General features: G+C 47.4%; 1 protein-coding gene across 17 annotated transcripts in view; it reads left to right on the top strand.

Annotated features, from left to right (window-relative positions):
- Positions 1-18,489, top strand: part of TTC7B (tetratricopeptide repeat domain 7B) — a 245,535-nt gene that overhangs the window by 77,495 nt on the left and 149,551 nt on the right. For 16 of the 17 annotated variants that reach the window (XM_089322087.1, XM_089322085.1, XM_089322083.1 and 13 more), the window contains one exon: positions 295-416. The exons of the other annotated variant lie outside the window; for it this stretch is intronic. In XM_089322087.1, coding sequence (XP_089178213.1) covers positions 295-416 — 122 coding nt within the window. Of the gene's footprint in view, positions 1-294; positions 417-18,489 lie in introns of those variants that run through there. 17 annotated transcript variants of the gene reach the window in all.

The following is an 18,489-nucleotide window of genomic DNA, read 5'->3' as shown; positions in this document are numbered from 1 at the left end:
TCCTGTTCTGGCACTCAGCAGAGCCGCTCGGCTTCCAACGCTTCTCCTGGCTCCATCCCTCACTGTGCCCTTCACCCCTCAGCTCCCAGTGACGGGAGGGGTGCATGTCCCTGGGTGGCTTGGTTGCTCCCTGTCCTGTAGACGCCATTCTCTCTGCTCTTGTGTTGCCTGTGCCGGTGCACAGATGTCTGTGTAAGGTAGACGGTTCTTCAAGTCGTGCCTTTAGAGCTAGGGATTGGAGGAAGTGGGCTTGGATGTGGATCTGATTAGTTTTCCCGTTTTCTCCCCTTCTAGGTAATACTTTCTAATATTCAGAACAGAAGCCCCAAGCCTGGCCCTGCTCCCCACGATCAAGAACTAGGGTTTTTCCTAGAAACAGGACTTCAGAGAGCCCATGTCCTCTATTTCAAAAATGGGTAAGCTTTCTTCATTTTTATTAAGCACTTCCTAAAGAAGGAAAGTAGAGCCTTGGAATGCTGTCTCCAGTTTAGTTATGATGATAAAGCAACTTTAAAGATGAGCTACAGTTGAAACTCTTTTTCAGAAAAGAATGAGCATTGAGTCTTTTTGTCTCTTTCTCCACCTGTTTGTCTTGCCTTCCCATGAGATTTGGAAGTGGGGGAAGGGGGTGGGGGAGGCTCCCACATGAGTATGAGTCGTAAGCGTGGGACACCGAGACCAGGCGGGCGAATCTGTTGGCCACCATGCCTGCCCTCCATGGGAGGGCACTGCACAGGTCTCCCCACTTGGCTGAAGGAAAGTCTGATGAGCTGGAAACCCTGGCCCACAGGAGCCTCTTCCTTTTAGAGGCTGGTCTGGTCACAGAATTGGATTCACCACGTGTCAGATGACCTTTATAATAGTGAGTGTGGCTGTGGTGCCACACAGAACATTGTATTTCTTTATGTTTTAAAAAGATTTATTTATTTATTTATTTGAAAGGCAGAGGAGAGGGAGGAGAGAGAGAGGGAGGGAGAGACAGAGACAGAGAGAAAGATCGATCTTCCATCCGCTGGTTCAGTCCCAAAATGACTGCAATAGCTGGGGCTGGGCCAGACCAAAGCCAGGAAGCAGGAGCTTCCTCTGGTCTCCCACATGGACCAGGGGCCCAAGCACTTGAGCCATCTTCCAGGGATTTCCTGGGTGCATTAGCCGGAAGCTGGATGGGAAGTGGAGCAGCTGGGTCTTGAACTGGGAACCATATAGGTTGTGGCCACTGTAGGTGGCAGCTTAACCCACTGCACCGTGCCGGCCCCAGAAATATTTTCTATTTGAGAACGGTTCCAGAACACGAATGGAAGGCGTAGGTCTGTAACGCATTCAATGTTTATTTTCCTGTTTGTGTTGCTCTTGTGGGAAATGTGCTGGTTCCTTTGCAGACCTTCTCATTTGTGCCTTGTTTTGACTTTGTGCTGCAGGATAGCCGTGCCTGAAGACCAACAGTAGGTGCCTGGTTCCCTGTAGCTCCTCCTAGGCTTTACGGGGAGGCCCTTAGGGGCCTGTTCCCCTTCTTCTAGGAATAGAACAGTAGTGCTGTGAGTGGTAGATAGCACACAAGTCCCAACCTTTGAGTGAATGAACAGTGGCATTGTTCCCTCTTCATTTTCAAGTTTTGCAAACCTTGGGGTGTAGCTCATGCAAGTGGTGCCTAGAGCCACCTGTATCCATTTTCCATTTCTCGAGAATAAATACTCATTGCCCACATCCTGTTAAATTCCATGTGAGAGGGGCCTGCGTCAGCTCGTGAGTGAAGCTCCGCATGGCCTCAGAGGCCCAGGATGAACACCCCAAGGTTCAGACGTGGGTTGGAAGCCTTGACACGAAGCTGCCACTCAAGCTGCATCTCAGCGGCCATTGACTGAGACCCCCTGAGCGATGGCACACGTCCCCTGAGCCGAGACTGACTGCCTTTTCCTTGTGTTATAAACAGCGGGCGAGAACTCAGAGTATCTGTCTAGTGACCTGGTGTTCAGAGGGACCGTCCCTTGCTCACCCCCCCCCCCAGCTGCAGGTGTGCATGTCTGGAGACAGCAGTGAATTCTCCTGGGGCTTCCTGGGTGACAAACCAGTGCCTGCCACTGAAAATGCTTTCTGTGAGAGTCATCAGGGTGGGCTGCAGGGCTTGTGCTGATGTGTGAAGCCTGTTCCTGAAGGAGGAGGGAGTGGAACTCTTGGGCTCTGACCTCACCTTGAGGAGCACTGGTGGCCTACTGGAATCGAGCAGCTTGTGCTGGATGATGGATCACAAGCAGTTTTGCTTGCTGACTCATTTCTCATTTTATGTCCCCAAGCCCAAGGAAATGTCCATTGAGACAGCCTCAGGGACCACCTAACTTTGCAGCCTTTTCTCTTCTCTTATCCTCTCTGGGTGGGCTCTGAAGACCAGTGATTGGATTGGGCCAGGTACTCTCAAAGGTGCAGGTGGAGGTGAGGGCCAGGAGGGCCAGTTTTGAGGATGCAAAGCTTGGACAGAGGAGATAAAACAGTGGAGGGGGTGGGGTTGGAACATGCTGTGTCCCTCAGGCTGCCTGACTCACACTGGGAGGTTTACTCTGGGCCTGAGAGCACTGGGAGGGGTGGGGGCGGTCATTGGTCAGTGGACTCCCACAGTGAATACCTCTGCAGATCAAGTTGGCTATAGGGGACAGAATGGAGGTAGCTGCCGTCCCCAAGCCCCAGTGGCTTCCTGCAGTTGCATCTTCTGATGTGTTTGCACTTTGTTGTCTCACTTCTGCTTTCCCGTCTTCATTATTCTGTGTTTCTGCAAGGATGTGATGGACAGCACGGACTGATGTTCAGTGCTAGGAAAATGCAGCGTAGACCAGCTTAGCTGTAGGGAGGGCAATGGTGAAAGCCCATGTTCTTCCCGTAGGGACGCACCTACGTATGTACTCTGCGGCTTGGCTGTCATCATCAAGAATTGAATTGTGTAATGCGTCTCACTCTACCATAACGCTCCCATCTTTTTCGGAGGTGGCTGCCAAACGGATGGTCTTGGGCATCTCGCTCAGAGAACCTGGAACCAGCGAGACTGTTCTGTGCACCCAGTGTTCTGACATCTTCATTGGTGCTCACAACATCAGCTCTGTCTTCCCCGTGCCCACCCCGGGAAGTGGACAGTGTTTGAAGAGGTGTCCCTGTGTGCAGAGTCTGAATCAGAGGGGCAGTAACTTGCTGCAGGTCACACAGCAGGTCTCACCTGGATTCCAGGTGCCTGGCTTCAGTCCTGTCACCTCTGTGGACTGCCAGAGAAGTGCTGTTACTCCGCATGGAAGGACTTGGTTAGGCCCTCACATGGTGTCCTTTACTCTGCCTCTGTGAGAGAGCACTTTTCTCAAGTATTTATTTATTTATTTATTTGAAAGTCAAAGCTATATTTATAGAGACAGACAAAGACAGAGACACAGAGGTCTTCCTTCTGCTGGTTCACTCCCCAAATGGCCGGAAAGGCCAGAGCTGTGCCAGGCTGAAGCAAGAAGCCAGGAGCTTCATCTGGTCTCACACATGGTGCAGGGACCTACTTGAGCCACCTTCCTCTGCTCCCAGGCCATTAGCAGGGAGCTGAATCAGAGGCAGAGTAGCCAGGACACGAACCAGAGCACATATGGGATTCCCATGTCTGTGTCCCAGGCGGTGGCTTAATCTGCTGTGCCACAAGGCCGGCTCCTGTGAGGCAGCTCTTGACCTCCAGAACTAGACATTGCAGGTGGTGGATCCCAGCTCTGCTGGTGTGGTACCTCTCTGCAGGCTGTTCTCCTGTCTCACCTCCAGCGGGTCACCGAGCAGGAAGTTGGGTGGAGGTGGTTTGGACTATAGGCTCCCCTGAGGTATGTGCAGCCATGTCAGTCAAGGAGGTGTTGAGGAAGGACTTTGGGAGTCCTGTCATTACAGTCAAACAGATAGGCCTCTCTTCACCACTGTGCGTTGACTTCAGAGAGTTTTTCACTTTCCCAGATAATCTTGTTGGCCTTTTCAGCTGTTCATCCCTGCTCAGTGTAGCCCAGACTGAGAAGGCAGAAAAAGGGGCCACGAAGCCCAGCATACCCTGTGGGCTGCCAAGAAGGGGTGCTTCCTGGGTTGATAGCCTTGGAGACAGCAATGGCAGACAGGCACCTACTGCCCATGTGATCATGGGGAGTGGGCCAACCTGTTGACACGCTGGTCTCCCTGGGCGCCAGAGCAACTTGATCTTTGAGTTCTAGCACTCAGGTCATCCTCCCCTTTGCTGTGGTAAGTTTTCATTTCTTAAACCACACACTACTTTTGCCATCACTGCCAATGCAGTGAATGTGAGAGAATTCAGACATGTTTCCTGCGGGCACTAATAAATACCAATTTGTTATGCATGAGACTCTGTAGGAGATACGGAGATGAAAAAGAAAGGACATTGCCCTCTGGGAGATGGTGGGGAAAAAAGAAAAACAGGACACATAGACATTAGTAACTTTAAAGATTTTAATATGGTTCTTTTTAAAAAGATTTATTTATTTGAAATGCAGAGTGACAGAGAGAAAAGGTGGGGGGATCTTCTGTCCGCTGATTTACTCCCCAAATGGCTGCAATGGCTGGGACTGGGCCTCCTGTGTGGGTTGTTACAGGGGCCCAAGTATTTGGGTCATCCTCTGCTGCTTTTCTAGGCACGTTATCAGGGAGCTGGAGCAGCCAGGACTTGAACCAGTGCTCCAGTGTGGGATGCTGGCTTTGCAAGCGGCAGCTTAACTTGCTGTATTACATTGCCAGCCCTTATATTGTGGTTCTATAAAATAATGAACAGTGAAAAAACAACTAATCACTTCAGATGAGCTGAAGTGTCCAGGCCTGTTTATTCATTCCATAAGGTCATTTGTTCATTGAATGATGATTGATTGTGTATCTTTTAGATGCCAAGTGTTTGTTAGTGGGTGAAGAGGAAGGACAAAGTGCCTGTCCTCCTAGAACTCATGGAAAATTAAGTCTCCTGGGGAATTAAGAATTAAAACAAGCCATTTGGGGGGTAATCTGTTTATGTTGTGAGAAGGACAGACAGGTTGCCATAGAAGCAGATAAGGTGACTACCATGCTGGGGTGGCCACATGGTTTGGAAAGGGGGACACGTATTTGAAGAAGTGGTCTTGAAATGGGATAGATGCACACATCCTGGGGAGAGCCAGGGGCACATCTGCATGATTGGTGGATTGTGGAGCCAGGTGTGTTTCAGTGTCGTGTGTATTCTGCAGGGTATACATTGACCAGACTGAGTGGAATGAGGGTGTACAGAGAGACTTTCAACACAGAATCTGTTGTCTAACAGTGTTCACTGAGTTCTGTTCTGTGCTAAGCACTGTCCTTAGTACCAGTGTGCACTGACCAGAGTACAAGACAAGTCCAGGCTCTCTGTGAGGAAACTTAATGTAATATAGAGAAGAAGATAGCTTAAAGAAATGAAAACAATTGAGGGCATGAATGAGGGATTTACTAAGGAGATAGAAATCATTATAAAGAACCAAACAAATTTTGGAGCTGAAAACTTCAACCAACAAAATAAAAAATTACCATTGAGACCGGCGCCGTGGCTCACTAGGCTAATCCTCCGCCTTGCGACGCCGGCACACTGGGTTCTAGTCCTGGTTGGGACACCGGATCCTGTCCCTGTTGCCCCTCTTCCAGGCCAGCTCTCTGCTGTGGCCAGGGAGTGCAGTGGAGGATGGCCCAAGTGCTTGGGCCCTGCACCCCATGGGAGACCAGGATAAGTACCTGGCTCCTGCCATCGGATCAGCGTGGTGCGCCGGCCGCAGCGCTCTGGCCGCGGTGGCCATTGGAGGGTGAACCAATGGCAAAAGGAAGACCTTTCTCTCTGTCTCTCTCTCTCACTGTCCACTCTGCCTGTCAGAAAAAAAAAAATTACCATTGAGAGGTCAATAGCAGAATAGACCATGTGGAGGAAAGAGTTTCTGCTCAGGGGGTGACCTTGAGATGAGACTGAGACCTGAAGGATGAGAAGGAACCAACCAGGCCAAGAGCAGGGATGGAGTATTCCCAGGAGAGGACCCCAAATATGCAGTGATCTTGACCCAGGGGAGAGGCTGATGTATTCAAGAATCTGAAAAGAGTGTGGGTAGCTAGAGTGTAGTTAGAAGGGGGAGAGTCACAGACCTTCTTTGTCTGCCTTCTCCTGAAGAATAGAAGTCCACCATGGTAGTGCGAGATGGGAGTGTGGTGATTCCCCAAGGGAAAGTCTCAGAGTCACCATGCCCAAGGGAAGATGCTTGCAGGTGGTTGGCCATGAAGGCTCACCTTGAGGGTGGCAGTGGGTGGTAGAGACGTGGTTGGAGTTGTGTTAGAAGAACTTGTGTTAGGACCTGCTGATGATTGGATCTGGGGTCCCAGGGTCAGGGAAATGGAGGAATCAGAGGAGACTCCCAGTTTCCATCTGGAAAAATTGGTTAGATGGGGTAGGGACACGTTTTAGGGGTCAGTTTTGGAAAAGAATTGGCCTGAGTACATGTTATATTTGAGATCTCTGTGAGACATCCAGTTAGGAAGATATTTGTGCACAGAGGGGGCTTTGAGTGTGTGACGGGGAGTTTGAGTGTAGTGATTCTGTCTAAAGTCCTGGGACTGGATGAGGCCGTGAGGGGCAGAGTGTGAAAAGAAGACAGTCCCAGGCCCTGTGTGGAGATCTGCAGGAGCTGGGAAGAGGAGCGCCAGTGGTAGGAGGGAAGCCACAAGGGTGTGTCCTTCTGAAAGCCAAAAGTGGACGTGTGCAGGGAAGGGGAAAGTGGCCACCTGAATGTTCCTGAGGTGTTAATAAAAGAGCCCAAAGCGTGGACATTGGGTTGGACAACACAGAAGACACCTGTGACCCCAAGAACACTTCTGCTGGGGTGATAAACGCAGAGGATAGATTGTGGATGGTGAGGAACCACTGATACCTGAGGGACTCTGTAGGCCACTTTCACTTTCTTTCCCAGGTTACAGTTCATGCTGGAAGGATGGATAGTAGGAACATGGTGAACTATTCAGTAACAGGCTAAAGAGTAAGGAATTTATACTCCAAGTGTGGAGAAGCCATTGTGCTACCGGAGATGGCTGCTCCAAGATTCTTTCCATCACGAAAGGAAGAATTCAGATATGAGACAGAGAATAGTGGTAAGCAAGGTGGCAAAGTTCAATGAAGAGAAATACACCTGACAGGCCAGGTGGGCATCTCGGGGATGCAGACTGGAGTTTTTATGGATATAAGTGTGGATCCCTCCATTTTTCCTACCCTCCTCCCTCTCCTGGGAAATTGTGGGGTGGAAGGCCTTATGGGCGTGGAGTTCCCTGAAACCCCGCAGGACCTCCTCAGCACAGTGAGATGAGACCTAACAACCTGTGGGTGCGGGGTGGGGAAAGAGTCCCCCAAGCTGCCACTGGGGAGGGACTGGAAGCCACCTAAGAGGGAAGGAGCAAGAGCAAGACTTCAGATGTGTAACTGCCGACCTGCGCTCACGCCTGCTTCTGCGTCTGTCCCCGTTCCACCACACAAAAATTCTCATTTTCTTTAAAAAGCCCCACTTTCTTTGGCCTTTCTTATACACATAGGGTAATATCTACCTAGCTACCTAACAGCTGGACCACAAGGGTGGGGAAGAGTTAGGAGTCCAGTGCCACCCGGCCCGCGTCCCCCATTTCAGTTAGACTTGGCTCATTTACTTGGCTTTGTGAACACCAGCCACGTTGTAACTGCAGTGGGAACGATGGTAGGATGGTGGAGGTGACTGACGGTGTGAGGAAGAGGGGGGATTCCCTTCTACAGCCGCAGAGCAGCGTGAGGTAGAGGCTGCAGCCTGGGCCACCTTGGGAATGCCGCGCATTGCTGCAGCGCACACGGGTCTGGGACTTGACTAACCCAGCTCACTGTATCATTTCACTCTGAAGTCGAGCTGATGATGTGGTGTCGATCCCAACCATCCTGGAGCTCCCCTGGCCACTGGAAAGCATCTCTCTGCTTCTTGTGGTGAGATCCAGAGAAAGCCAGTTAGGTAATCATCCAACAAACATTCATCGAGACCCTTACTCGGTTACTCACTAGAGCCAACCACCGTTCTGCATGAACAAGTCAGATTTAATCGCTGCCTTTGTGCAGTGTGCGTTTTATTCAGGTCACCCAGCTGGCTGGTGGCAGAGCCGGGACCTGCTGCTCCTGACACCCAGTCCTATCACGTTGCTGCTTGGACCACACTGACCATGCCAGTCAGCACCGTCGTCTTGAAAGTGGGGCTTCGAGCAGCATAGCTCAGTGGGGTGCATCACACATAGTAAGACCAGTGTAACTGTAATTATCTATGTGACAAAAAGCGTTAGCCAGGTATTCCCTGTTTCATTTAAATGGGAGCAAGATCTGTCTCGTCCCTTAATGCCTCAGTATAAAAACAAAGGCATCGTCTTCAACTTTGATTATGAAGCCCCAAGGCTACTTTTTTCAGTGGAGGATTACAGGAGAAAGATTGTTGCTTTCCATATACTATTTTTTTTAAAGATTTATTTTATTTATTTGAAAGGCAGAATTACAGAGAGAGAAAGGAAGAGACAGAGATATTTCATTTGCTAGTTCTCTCCCCAAATGGCCTCAATGGCCAGGCTGAAGCCGGGAGCCAGGGACTCTACCCAGGACTCCCACATGGCTGGTGACTTGGGCCATCATCTGCTACTTTCCCAGGTGCATTAGCAGAGAGCTGGTTGGGAAGTGGAGCAGCCGGGACTCAAACCGCTGCTCATATGAGATGCTGGCATCGCAGGCGGTGGCTTAACCCACCAGGCCACAATGCTGGCCTCTTTCCATGTACTTGAGCATCCAGAACTTGTGCCATCTGAACACTTTTCACAACATTCAACAAGGTAGATACATCCGGCTTGCCTGCCCTTGGCTTCAAAAGAATGGGGTAGGTCAACACAGGCCTCCAAAGTGGGCGTGTTTAGTGAACAAATTGTCAGTTTAATTGCATCTCACAAAGGACCCTCCTCACATGGTTTTACCCAACTCTATGCTCTTGGAAGGCCCACTATAATTCCTTTAATCAACATTAAGGAACTGGAATTCCCTGACATGGGAATTTTTCTAGAGTAGTGATTTTCAACTTTAATGGAGATGAAATGGGAGGGGAAGGTTTTTCACTTGTTTCCTTATTCATTCATTTATTTAGTCATCTGTCAATATTTGTGTGCGAGGACTAGGGTCAATTGATCTCTGTGGAATTGCCAGTCCAGCAGGAAAATAAATAATTACAAGGGGGCTGAGCCTTTTAGCCTTTTTTTTTTTTTTTTTTTTTTTTTTGGCATGCTTTAGCTTTTCACCTTGCAGTCCTTTCTTTTAAAAAGGTGGTTATATAATGTAGTGTCTAAAAGTGAGAGTTAGCTTAATATTTTTTAACATTTCCCAATGAGTCTAATATAACCAAAGACTGATTCCCTGGGAACTGCTGGTTCAAGACCTTACCAGGTGAGAGTATTTGCAGATGAATGCTCGGCCACGCTTTGGATGGGAGTGTCGTGAATGGACATGCACTGCAGACACAAAGCGTGGCCCTAGGGAAGCAGCCCACCACTGCTTTCTAATGACACATCAAACACCCCATGAATAGTGTCTGAGAGCGATCTTCTTAAGTAGGATTAAACACTCTTTTTAAAAAAAACAAACAAAAAAGACCGATTTATTTATTTTTTTGCGAGAGAGACTTTCCATTCACTGATTGACTCCCTAAATGGCCAGAAGAGCCAGGACTGGGCCAGGCTGAAGCTAACTCCATCCTGATCTCTCTCCCACTTGGATGGCAGGGACTTAAGTACTTGAGCCGTCATCTGTTGCTTCATAGACACAGTGGCAGGGAGCTGGGTTGGAAGTGGAATAACCAGGACTCAAACCAGTACTCCCATATGGGATGCAAGTGTCCCAGAGGTGGCTCACCTCACTGCAGCACAGCACCTGCACCTCGGCTAACCATGCTTACAACAGTTTCCTAGGCCACACTCTGCACTCGTCTGGTAGGAAGATGCAGAACCGAGCCACCAGTCACCAGCAGGGCAGTGTGTTCTTAGCAGTCATGTGGTCCCAGGAACTTTTCTCTGTGTCCTCCCTGCCTGGAGTGACAGCTCAGAGCTAGGGAATGGGACGCACGTGGACAGATATGCAACTCTGACCCGGGATCTTATGCGCCAAATTTTCAGGACCTCCCAAAGGCTCTGCTCGGTTTGGAGTCATCACACTCGAGGAAGCCCAAAGCCATGATGTCCCTGTTAGGTATTTATAGTTCCTCCCAGTCCAGATGCAAGTGATCAATCAGGGGTCATCTTTCTCATGAGCTCTGCTGCCCAGTAACATAACTGACGTTTTATCTCGGTAGGTTTCCAAGGGAACAGAACTGGAAAGTTAACCTCAGGTCGTATTCTCAAATGGAGGAGAAAAGGAAATTGTTAACCCTTTGCCCATATTGTTTTTTGTTTTTTCTTACTTGTTTACCTCTGTTCCTGTCCCTGAGAGGTAAACTCCACTTGGGTAGGAGTTTACGTCTGCTTTGTGTGGGGATTGGAGCTGTGCCTTGGTCAGTACCAGGTATACACGTAGCTGTGTATATGTGAATGAGTGAGTGAATGCACTTCTCATTTTTGGCTGAGATGACTGTGGCTCGTAGATGCCTACTGACAGTGTATATGTTCTATAAAATTAATTCGCTCTGCATATGTTTAAAGCTTTAATTTTTTAAAAGGCAAAGTGGCAGAGAGAGACAGAGAGAGGATTTTCCATCTGCTGGTTCACTCCCCACATGGCTGCTATAGCCGGGGTTGAGCCAGGCCAGAGTCAGGAGGCCGGAACTCCTCGTGGGTCTCCACAATGTGGGATGCCAGCTTACCCCGCCGCACCACATCTCTGGCCACTGTGCAGCACAGCACACGTTTGTTGGAAGCCAAGTGTGCTGAGCACTGTGCTGGGTGCCAAACAAGACAACCTGGCCCGGCTTCCTAGAGCTCACTGCTGTACCCGTGCAAGTCTTCCTGGGTGCGACCTCATTGTGTTAAAGGAGCCTACAGGGGTCAGGAGTCAGATCTCGCTGAGACATGGTCTGTCCTGGAAAGATCACAGGGGCCTCTGCTTTCTACTCTGTCTCTGAGATTAAAAAGAAATTCCCTGAACAGGCCCTGCCCAAGTCTTTATTCCCAAGAAATTCCTCCCTTGGAGGTATTTTGGCGCTTGTAGGCCTCCTTACTCACGCCCAGCTTGCATAGCTGGATTGGGAAGAGAGCTGTCATCTTCCCTGGTTTGGCGGAGAACGTTTGATCCCCCTGCCTCCCAGAGCTGAGTTAAGGCTTCAGGTGTGTGGCCCTTTGGGGCTGAAGCCTCACGGGGGGCCTTTGGATGCAGGAGGAGGGGAGAGTGTTTAAGCTGAGCCTCTGCAGGCAGCCCCTTGGGCACAGACCTTTGAAGTGACACATGTGTGTGGAGAAAGAGGAGTTCACATCCTCTCTGGGCCTCAAGGAAGCCAAGTGTCACCTTCCCTGCGCCTGGCAGACCGTGGGGAGCTGTCTTAGAAAGTCGGTGACGTCTGCGTCCAGCTGTATCCACGCAGGAAGGAGAGCGTGTGGGAGCAGCTGCGCCCCTCTTCTGGCAATGGCTCCGTGCAAAGCTCGCTCGCCTGCCTCTTCCCTCTGCTGGCTCAGGGGCAAGCACGGTCGTGTTTTATATAAGGGTGGCTGGCGGTGGAGACCCCTGGCTCTTCTTAAGGGGTATTTCCTTCCTGCTTTTAACAACCATCCTTTTTCTCTCTGCTCTCCCTCTGCAGAGAGCTGCTTCTAGTCAGCTCTCAGAGGCGATTGCAGGGAGATTGAACGAAAGCCCAGAAAATGATGAGACACCCTGGGCGAACGTGTGACTTTCCTTGGGTGTGACTGCAGCCTTCTAGGGGGAGAGAGGGGCTGCTGCTTCTCCCTCGGGAACCTCCCTCTCCGCGTGGCACTGCCTGCCTGAGATCTGCCCACCAGGAAGGAAATCTTGAATCTGACTCCGTGTGCTCTGGGCCAACTCCTGCATTCAGCGACAGCATTTTTAAAAATCAATTATTTTTCTCAATTGACATTTGGCTTTCCCGCCTTCCTCTCTGATTTGGGTTTACATTTTTACTTTCTCCTCCCAAGTGCCTTTGGTGGCGATCGTCTGGGTTCAGCAGGAACACACTGTACCTTTCTGCTGCCAGCTCTTTCTGCCTGCCCTCCGCGTAATCTGCGTGCTCCCTGCCTCTGTGCGGCTGATGACAGTGGAGGTGGCCGGTTCTCCTTTGAGTCTCCCTGACAAATTAGCATCAGACCCAGCACCCCTGTGTGCTGGAAACAAGTACCAGGAAGGACCCAAAACCGTGTTTCTTCTGAAGAATACCCAAAAAAAACTCATTAGCCAGACTGAGAAAAGTCTGAATTTCAGATGTTTTTAAAAAGGTGCAATTATATTGCTTTCAAGTACATTTTGAACCAGTAGATTAAACAGCAAAAAAACCAACTCTTGCCTGCTCAAACGCATGAATGTCTATTGCGAGCCTGCTGAGTAAGCCGTGGGAATATGAGATGAATAAAAGTGTCCTCTGAGCTTACGGGGAAGATGAGCCTGTCAGCAGACAACGTAACACACCATGGGAAGCACAATAATGAAGGGTTGTGCTGGCCAAGGAGGGTGGGGAAATGGAGCTGATTGCTTGGGGAGTTCATCAGGTGTCCTAAAAGAGCTGACATTTGTACTTGTTCTTGCAAGGAAGCTGAAGGAGAGGGGAGGTGGGCTGATGATCGTGGCTGAATGCTGGGTCGACCAGGCAGGTGCACTACGTGTGACTTTGAGGGGTAGCATGGTCCATCGTCCATCCTCACTCTCCCGTTTACTGGTGAATGACCTTGACAAGTTACTTGGTTCTCTGCTTCAGTTTCTTCATCTGTAATGGGGTATAATAACAAAGCCCACTTCAAAGGGCCATTGGGTAGCTTGAGTGAGTGGGTAATTGTAACATGGTTGGACAGTATCTGGCACAGAGTGAGGGCCATATGCATTGAATGAATGAATGAATGAATGCCCCACAGGGTATTCACATGTCCTCTGTGTCCCCATGAACAACATGAACAACAACACTACATGACAGGGTATCCTCATGAACCCCAAAATTCAAGCTGAGGGGGACAAATTGCCAAGAACTGCATACCTGGCATGTCTTGTGGGTTTATATGGGAAGAAGCAACAGGGCAGCCGAGGGACCTGACAACAGGAAATACATGGTAGCACAGAGTGCTTTGCAAGAAATCTGGGCTGGCCAATTGGAAATCGGTGGCTCAAAAGGAGGAGCTTTGCCAGTGAGGCAGAGGGGAGCAGAGCAGCCCGCCCTCCTGAGGACTCGAGACGAGCCCACTGTTGTCTCCCTTTGCTGTCTAAAGATTGACACAAAAGGTGACAGAGGCTGAGCCTGCTGTCTTTGATAAAACCCAGAGTCAGGCGGCCGATCTCCTAGTGTACTTCCAGCGTGCTGACTCGCTCGTCTTCAGCCTGAGCGGTACAGCAGGCGTCAACGTTCCTCCTTCCTGGGCAGGAGAGCCTAAGGGGAGGTGTTGGTGGAGAGCCTCAGAGCCTTGTTCTTGCACATTATTTTAAAATATCAGTTGTCATGACAATTTAGAAACCTGAGATACTGCAAATTATGAACAATTTCACATAAAGATAGAAATGAACAAAGCAAGCATAAGAAGAAAGGTGTTAATAGATCTATAGCAAGAAAAGAGATTCAATTAAAATTTTTCCTGTAAGTAATATCCTGGATCCAAGTGGCACCCTTGATGTGTTCTGACTTGGGCCCCTTTATGAGGAGAAACTACCTGGAGTGGGATAAAAACTGACCAAGAAGTTAATGCAAGAGGCAGAAAAAAGAGAAGGTAGAGACGAGAGTGGGAGAAGAGGATACAGTCATAAAGCAAGCTGTTTTCAGGTATAACATGTATAAAAATCACCTTTTATAATTGTAGATAAGTAATTTTAAATAAATTTCCACAATTCAGGTTTAGAACATTTCCATCCATCTAAAATATTCCTTGTGTCTGTTTCCAATTAATCTCCACTCTCACCTCCAGCCCCAGGCAACCACCTTGCTGTCCATCTCTCTAGATTTACCTTCTCTAAAAATGTCACATAAATGTAACCACAGAACATGTACCCCACCGTGTCTCACCTCCTTCACTGAGCTTCGTGTTTTTGAGGTTCACGTACATTGTGGCGTGTCAGTGAGTTTTCCCCATTTGTTGCTATGCAGTTATGCTCATTGTATGGACATGCCACATCTCATGCATCAATTCCCCAATGGATGGACAGCTGGATGGTTCCTACTTTTGGACTATTATGGATAATATATCCTTGGATATATTATAATAATAAATTCCCATGCATATCTTTCTGTAGATGTTTTTTTATTTCTCTAGGGTAGATTCAGAGGTGTGGGATCGATGGGTCATGTGGTAAGTTTATGTTAACTTTTTAAGAAACTGTCTGGCTGTTTTCCAAAGTGGCTATAACATTCTACATTTCTACCAGCCAGGTATAAGGATTTGAGCTTTTTTCTGTTCTCTTCAACACTGGCTATTGTCAGTTTTTCAAATTAGAGCCTTTCTAGTGAGTTTGTAGTAGTACTCCATTGTGGTTTTAATTTGTGTTTCCTGATGATTAATAATATTTAGCAGCATTTAAAAAATGTGCTTATTAGCTATTCTTTGTCTTCTGTGACAAATGTCTATTCAGGTCTTCTGCCCTGTTTTCACTTGGATTGTTTTCTTATTATTGAGTTGCAAGAGTTCTTTATATATCCTGGATACAAGTGTTTTACTAGGAATATGTTTGGAGAATATTTTTTGCTGCTTGTGTTTTATGTTTTCATTTTTAATACGGTATTATTTAAAGAAGGAAAGTTTTTCATTTCGATGAAGTCCAGTTTATCAACTTTTCCTTTTATAGATCATCCTTTTGGTCTCATAGCTAAGAAGAATTTGCCTAATCTGAAACCACAAAGATTTAATCTCATGTTTAATTCCAGAGGTTTTGCAGTTTTGGCCTTTGCATTTATATCTCTAATCTGTTTTGTGTTAATGTTTGTATATAGCATGAGATAAAGGCTAAGTTAAAGCTGGCGCCATGGCTCACCTGGTTAATCCTCCACCTGTGGTGCTGGCATCTCATATGGGCACTGGGTTCTAGTCCCAGCTGCTCCTCTTCCAGTCCAGCTCTCTGCTGTGGCCCAGGAGGGCAGTGGAGGATGGCCCAAGTACTTGGGCCCCTGCACCCACATGGGAGACCAGGAGAAAGCACCTGGCTCCTGGCTTCAGATCAGCGCAGCGCCAGCCGTAGTGGCCATTTAGGGGGTGAACCAAAGGAAGGAAGACCTTTCTTTCTCTGTCTCTAACTCTATCTGTCAAATAAAAAAAAAAAAAAAGGCTAAGTTAATTTTCTGAGTATAGGTATCCAGTTGCTTAAGCAGCATTCATTGAAAAATCTACTCTTTGCCCTTTCAATTGCCTTGTGTTATTAATGTCTTCATGTTATAAGTACAATAATGCTTGTACCAGTTTTTCTTTATCAAAATTGAGCATAAATGTAAAGATTTATTTCTTGGATCTCTATTTTATCTTACGGATACACATGTCTATCCTTAAATCAACACCTTTATGCCTTAGAAACTGTAGCTTTGTATTGTTTTGAAATTAGATAGTATAAGACTTCCACCCTTGTTTTTTTTTTTTTTTTTTTTGACAGGCAGAGTGGACAGTGAGAGAGAGAGAGACAGAGAGAAAGGTCTTCCTTTTGCTGATGGCCGCCGCGGCTGGCACACTGCAGCCGGCGCACCACGCTGATCCGAAGCCAGGAGCCAGGTGCTTCTCCTGGTCTCCCATGGGGTGCAGGGCCCAAGGACCTGGGCCATCCTCCACTGCACTCCCTGGCCACAGCAGAGAGCTGGCCTGGAAGAGGGGCAACCGGGACAGAATCCGGCACCCCGACCGGGACTAGAACCCGGTGTGCCGGTGCCACAGGCGGAGGATTAGCCTAGTGAGCCGCGGCACCCGCCCACCCTTGTTCTTTTTCAAAATTATTTTGGCTATGTTCTGTCTTTGAAATTTTCATGTCAATTTGAGAATCAGCTTGTCAGTTTTTACCCAGAAAAAGCCTGCCAGGGTTCTGATAAACATGGCAGTGAATCACAAGATCAGTTTGGGGAGGTCGCAGTAGAGAAGCTTTCTATCGGCATCTCTCCATTTGTTTACATCTTTTATTTCTCTCAGAAATGGCCTGTAGTTTTTAGAGTGTGGGTTTCCTGTGTTTTATTAAACGTATCTTTAAGTGTTTTATGCTATTATGAACAGAATTGTTTCTTAACTTCACTCTCAGTTTATTCCTTGTTATCATACAGAGATTCTGTTGGTTGTTATACGTGACCTTGCTAATCTCATCACTTCATTGTTGTAACTTTAGTGGATGACTTAAGATTTCTACATAGAGGATCATGACATCCATGAATATAAGCGGTTTGCGTCCCCCGTTCCAATCTGGGTGCCTTGTCTTTCTGTTTGTTGCCTACTGCTCGGGCAGGCACCTCCCGCCCCATGGCAAATAGCAGTGCTGAGAGCAGGCATCCTTGTCTTCCTCCTGATCTCACCCTTGATGTTAGCTGTAGGCTTTTGGTAGGTACTCCTCCATCACTATAATATTTCTGAACTTGAAGTCTTTCTCATCTGATGTTAATATAGACATTCCATCTCTGTTATGGATGCTGTTTACTTAGTACTATATATTTTTCATTCTTTGACTGTCAGCCTGTTTATCTTTGAATGAGTGACTCTGCAACTCTGAGGACATGTAGTTGGATCTTGCTTTTGTCTCTCACATAGAATTTTTGATTTTGAAATCATATATATTTAGTTAACTATTGATATGATTGGATTTACATCTGCTACTTTGCTCTTTATTTCTATATCTTTCTCATGTGTTTTTCATTCTTCATTCCTTTCCTAGCACTTTCTTTTTTGTTTAAAAATACTTATTATTATTCCTTTTAATTTCTGTCTTATATTTTTTAAACTATTTTTTTTATTTTATTTATTTATTTTGACAGGCAGAGTGGACAGTGAGAGAGAGAGAGACAGAGAGAAAGGTCTTCCTTTTGCCGTTGGTTCACCCTCCAATGGCCGCCGCGGCCGGCGCGCTGCGGCCGGCGCACCGCGCTGATCCGATGGCAGGAGCCAGGAGCCAGGTGCTTTTCCTGGTCTCCCATGGGGTGCAGGGCCCAAGCACCTGGGCCATCCTCCACTGCACTCCCTGGCCACAGCAGAGGGCTGGCCTGGAAGAGGGGCAACCGGGACAGAATCCGGCGCCCCGACCGGGACTAGAACCCGGTGTGCCGGCGCCGCTAGGCGGAGGATTAGCCTAGTGAGCCGCGGCGCCGGCCTAAACTATTTTTTTTTAAAGTTGCTGCTAGGGCCCACAATGTAGCATAGCAGGTTAAGCCGCTGCCTGTGTTGCTGCATCCCATAGGAGCACCTGTTCGAGTTCCAGCTGCTCCACTTCCAGTCCAGCTCCCTGTGAATATTCCTGGGAAAGCAATAGAAGGTGGCCCCTGCCACCCACTTGCGAGAACCTGGTGAAGTTCCTGGCTCCTGACTTATTGTAGACATTTGGGGAATGGCAAATGGAAGATCTCTGTGTCTCTCCCTCTCTGTAACTCTTTCCCTTCCGATAAATAAATACATCTTTTTAAAAAAAAAATGTTGCTTCTTTTTCTGTGGACTACAATCTGCATTTTAATGATCACAATTAATTTAGGATTAATACTAATTGAATGTCAATAAAATATAGCGACTTTGTTCCCACGTAGCTTCGTTTCTTCCCCTCTTGTGTTATTAATGTTTTTGTTAGAAATACAAAAATGCCATATAATAATTTCATTTTATATAAGCTCATTTTTTACAAAAGCTATAAGAAGAAAAGATAAAATATTTATATAGGCTTCTGTATTATCCTTTTTTATGTTTCTGGTACTCATTACTTTTTTCCTATGGATTCATATAATGCTCTGGTACATTTTCTTGTAACTTGAAAACTTCATTGAAATTTTATACGGGGTAGGCCTACTGTGAATTCTTTCACTTTTTTTTTTTTTTTTTTTTGTAATCTGAGCTTATCCTTATTTTGCCTTCATTTTTGAAGGATAGTTTTATCGGCTTTAAAACTTAATAGGCAGTTTCTTCTTTCTCCTCCCACTTTGTATAACTTCCCCTGGGCCTCATGAGAAGTTACGGTGAGTCTTATTGTTTCTCTGCGTATAAATAATTATTTTGGAGTTGTTGCTTTCGAGATTTTGTTTTTGCCTTTTCCTTGCTACAGCTTTATTAGCACGCATTTCTGTTCGTTTTTCTTCAATCTGTTTGCTCTCTTTTCTTCGGATGGTATAATTTTTATTCACGTGGCTTTTC

This window comes from Oryctolagus cuniculus, chromosome 20 (assembly GCF_051225735.1).
Source record: "Oryctolagus cuniculus isolate XC-2025 breed Fujian yellow rabbit chromosome 20, ASM5122573v1, whole genome shotgun sequence".
Lineage (NCBI taxonomy): Eukaryota > Metazoa > Chordata > Mammalia > Lagomorpha > Leporidae > Oryctolagus > Oryctolagus cuniculus.
The sequence above is the reverse complement of the archived record's forward strand: the minus strand, read 5'-3'. Positions and strand labels throughout refer to the sequence as shown.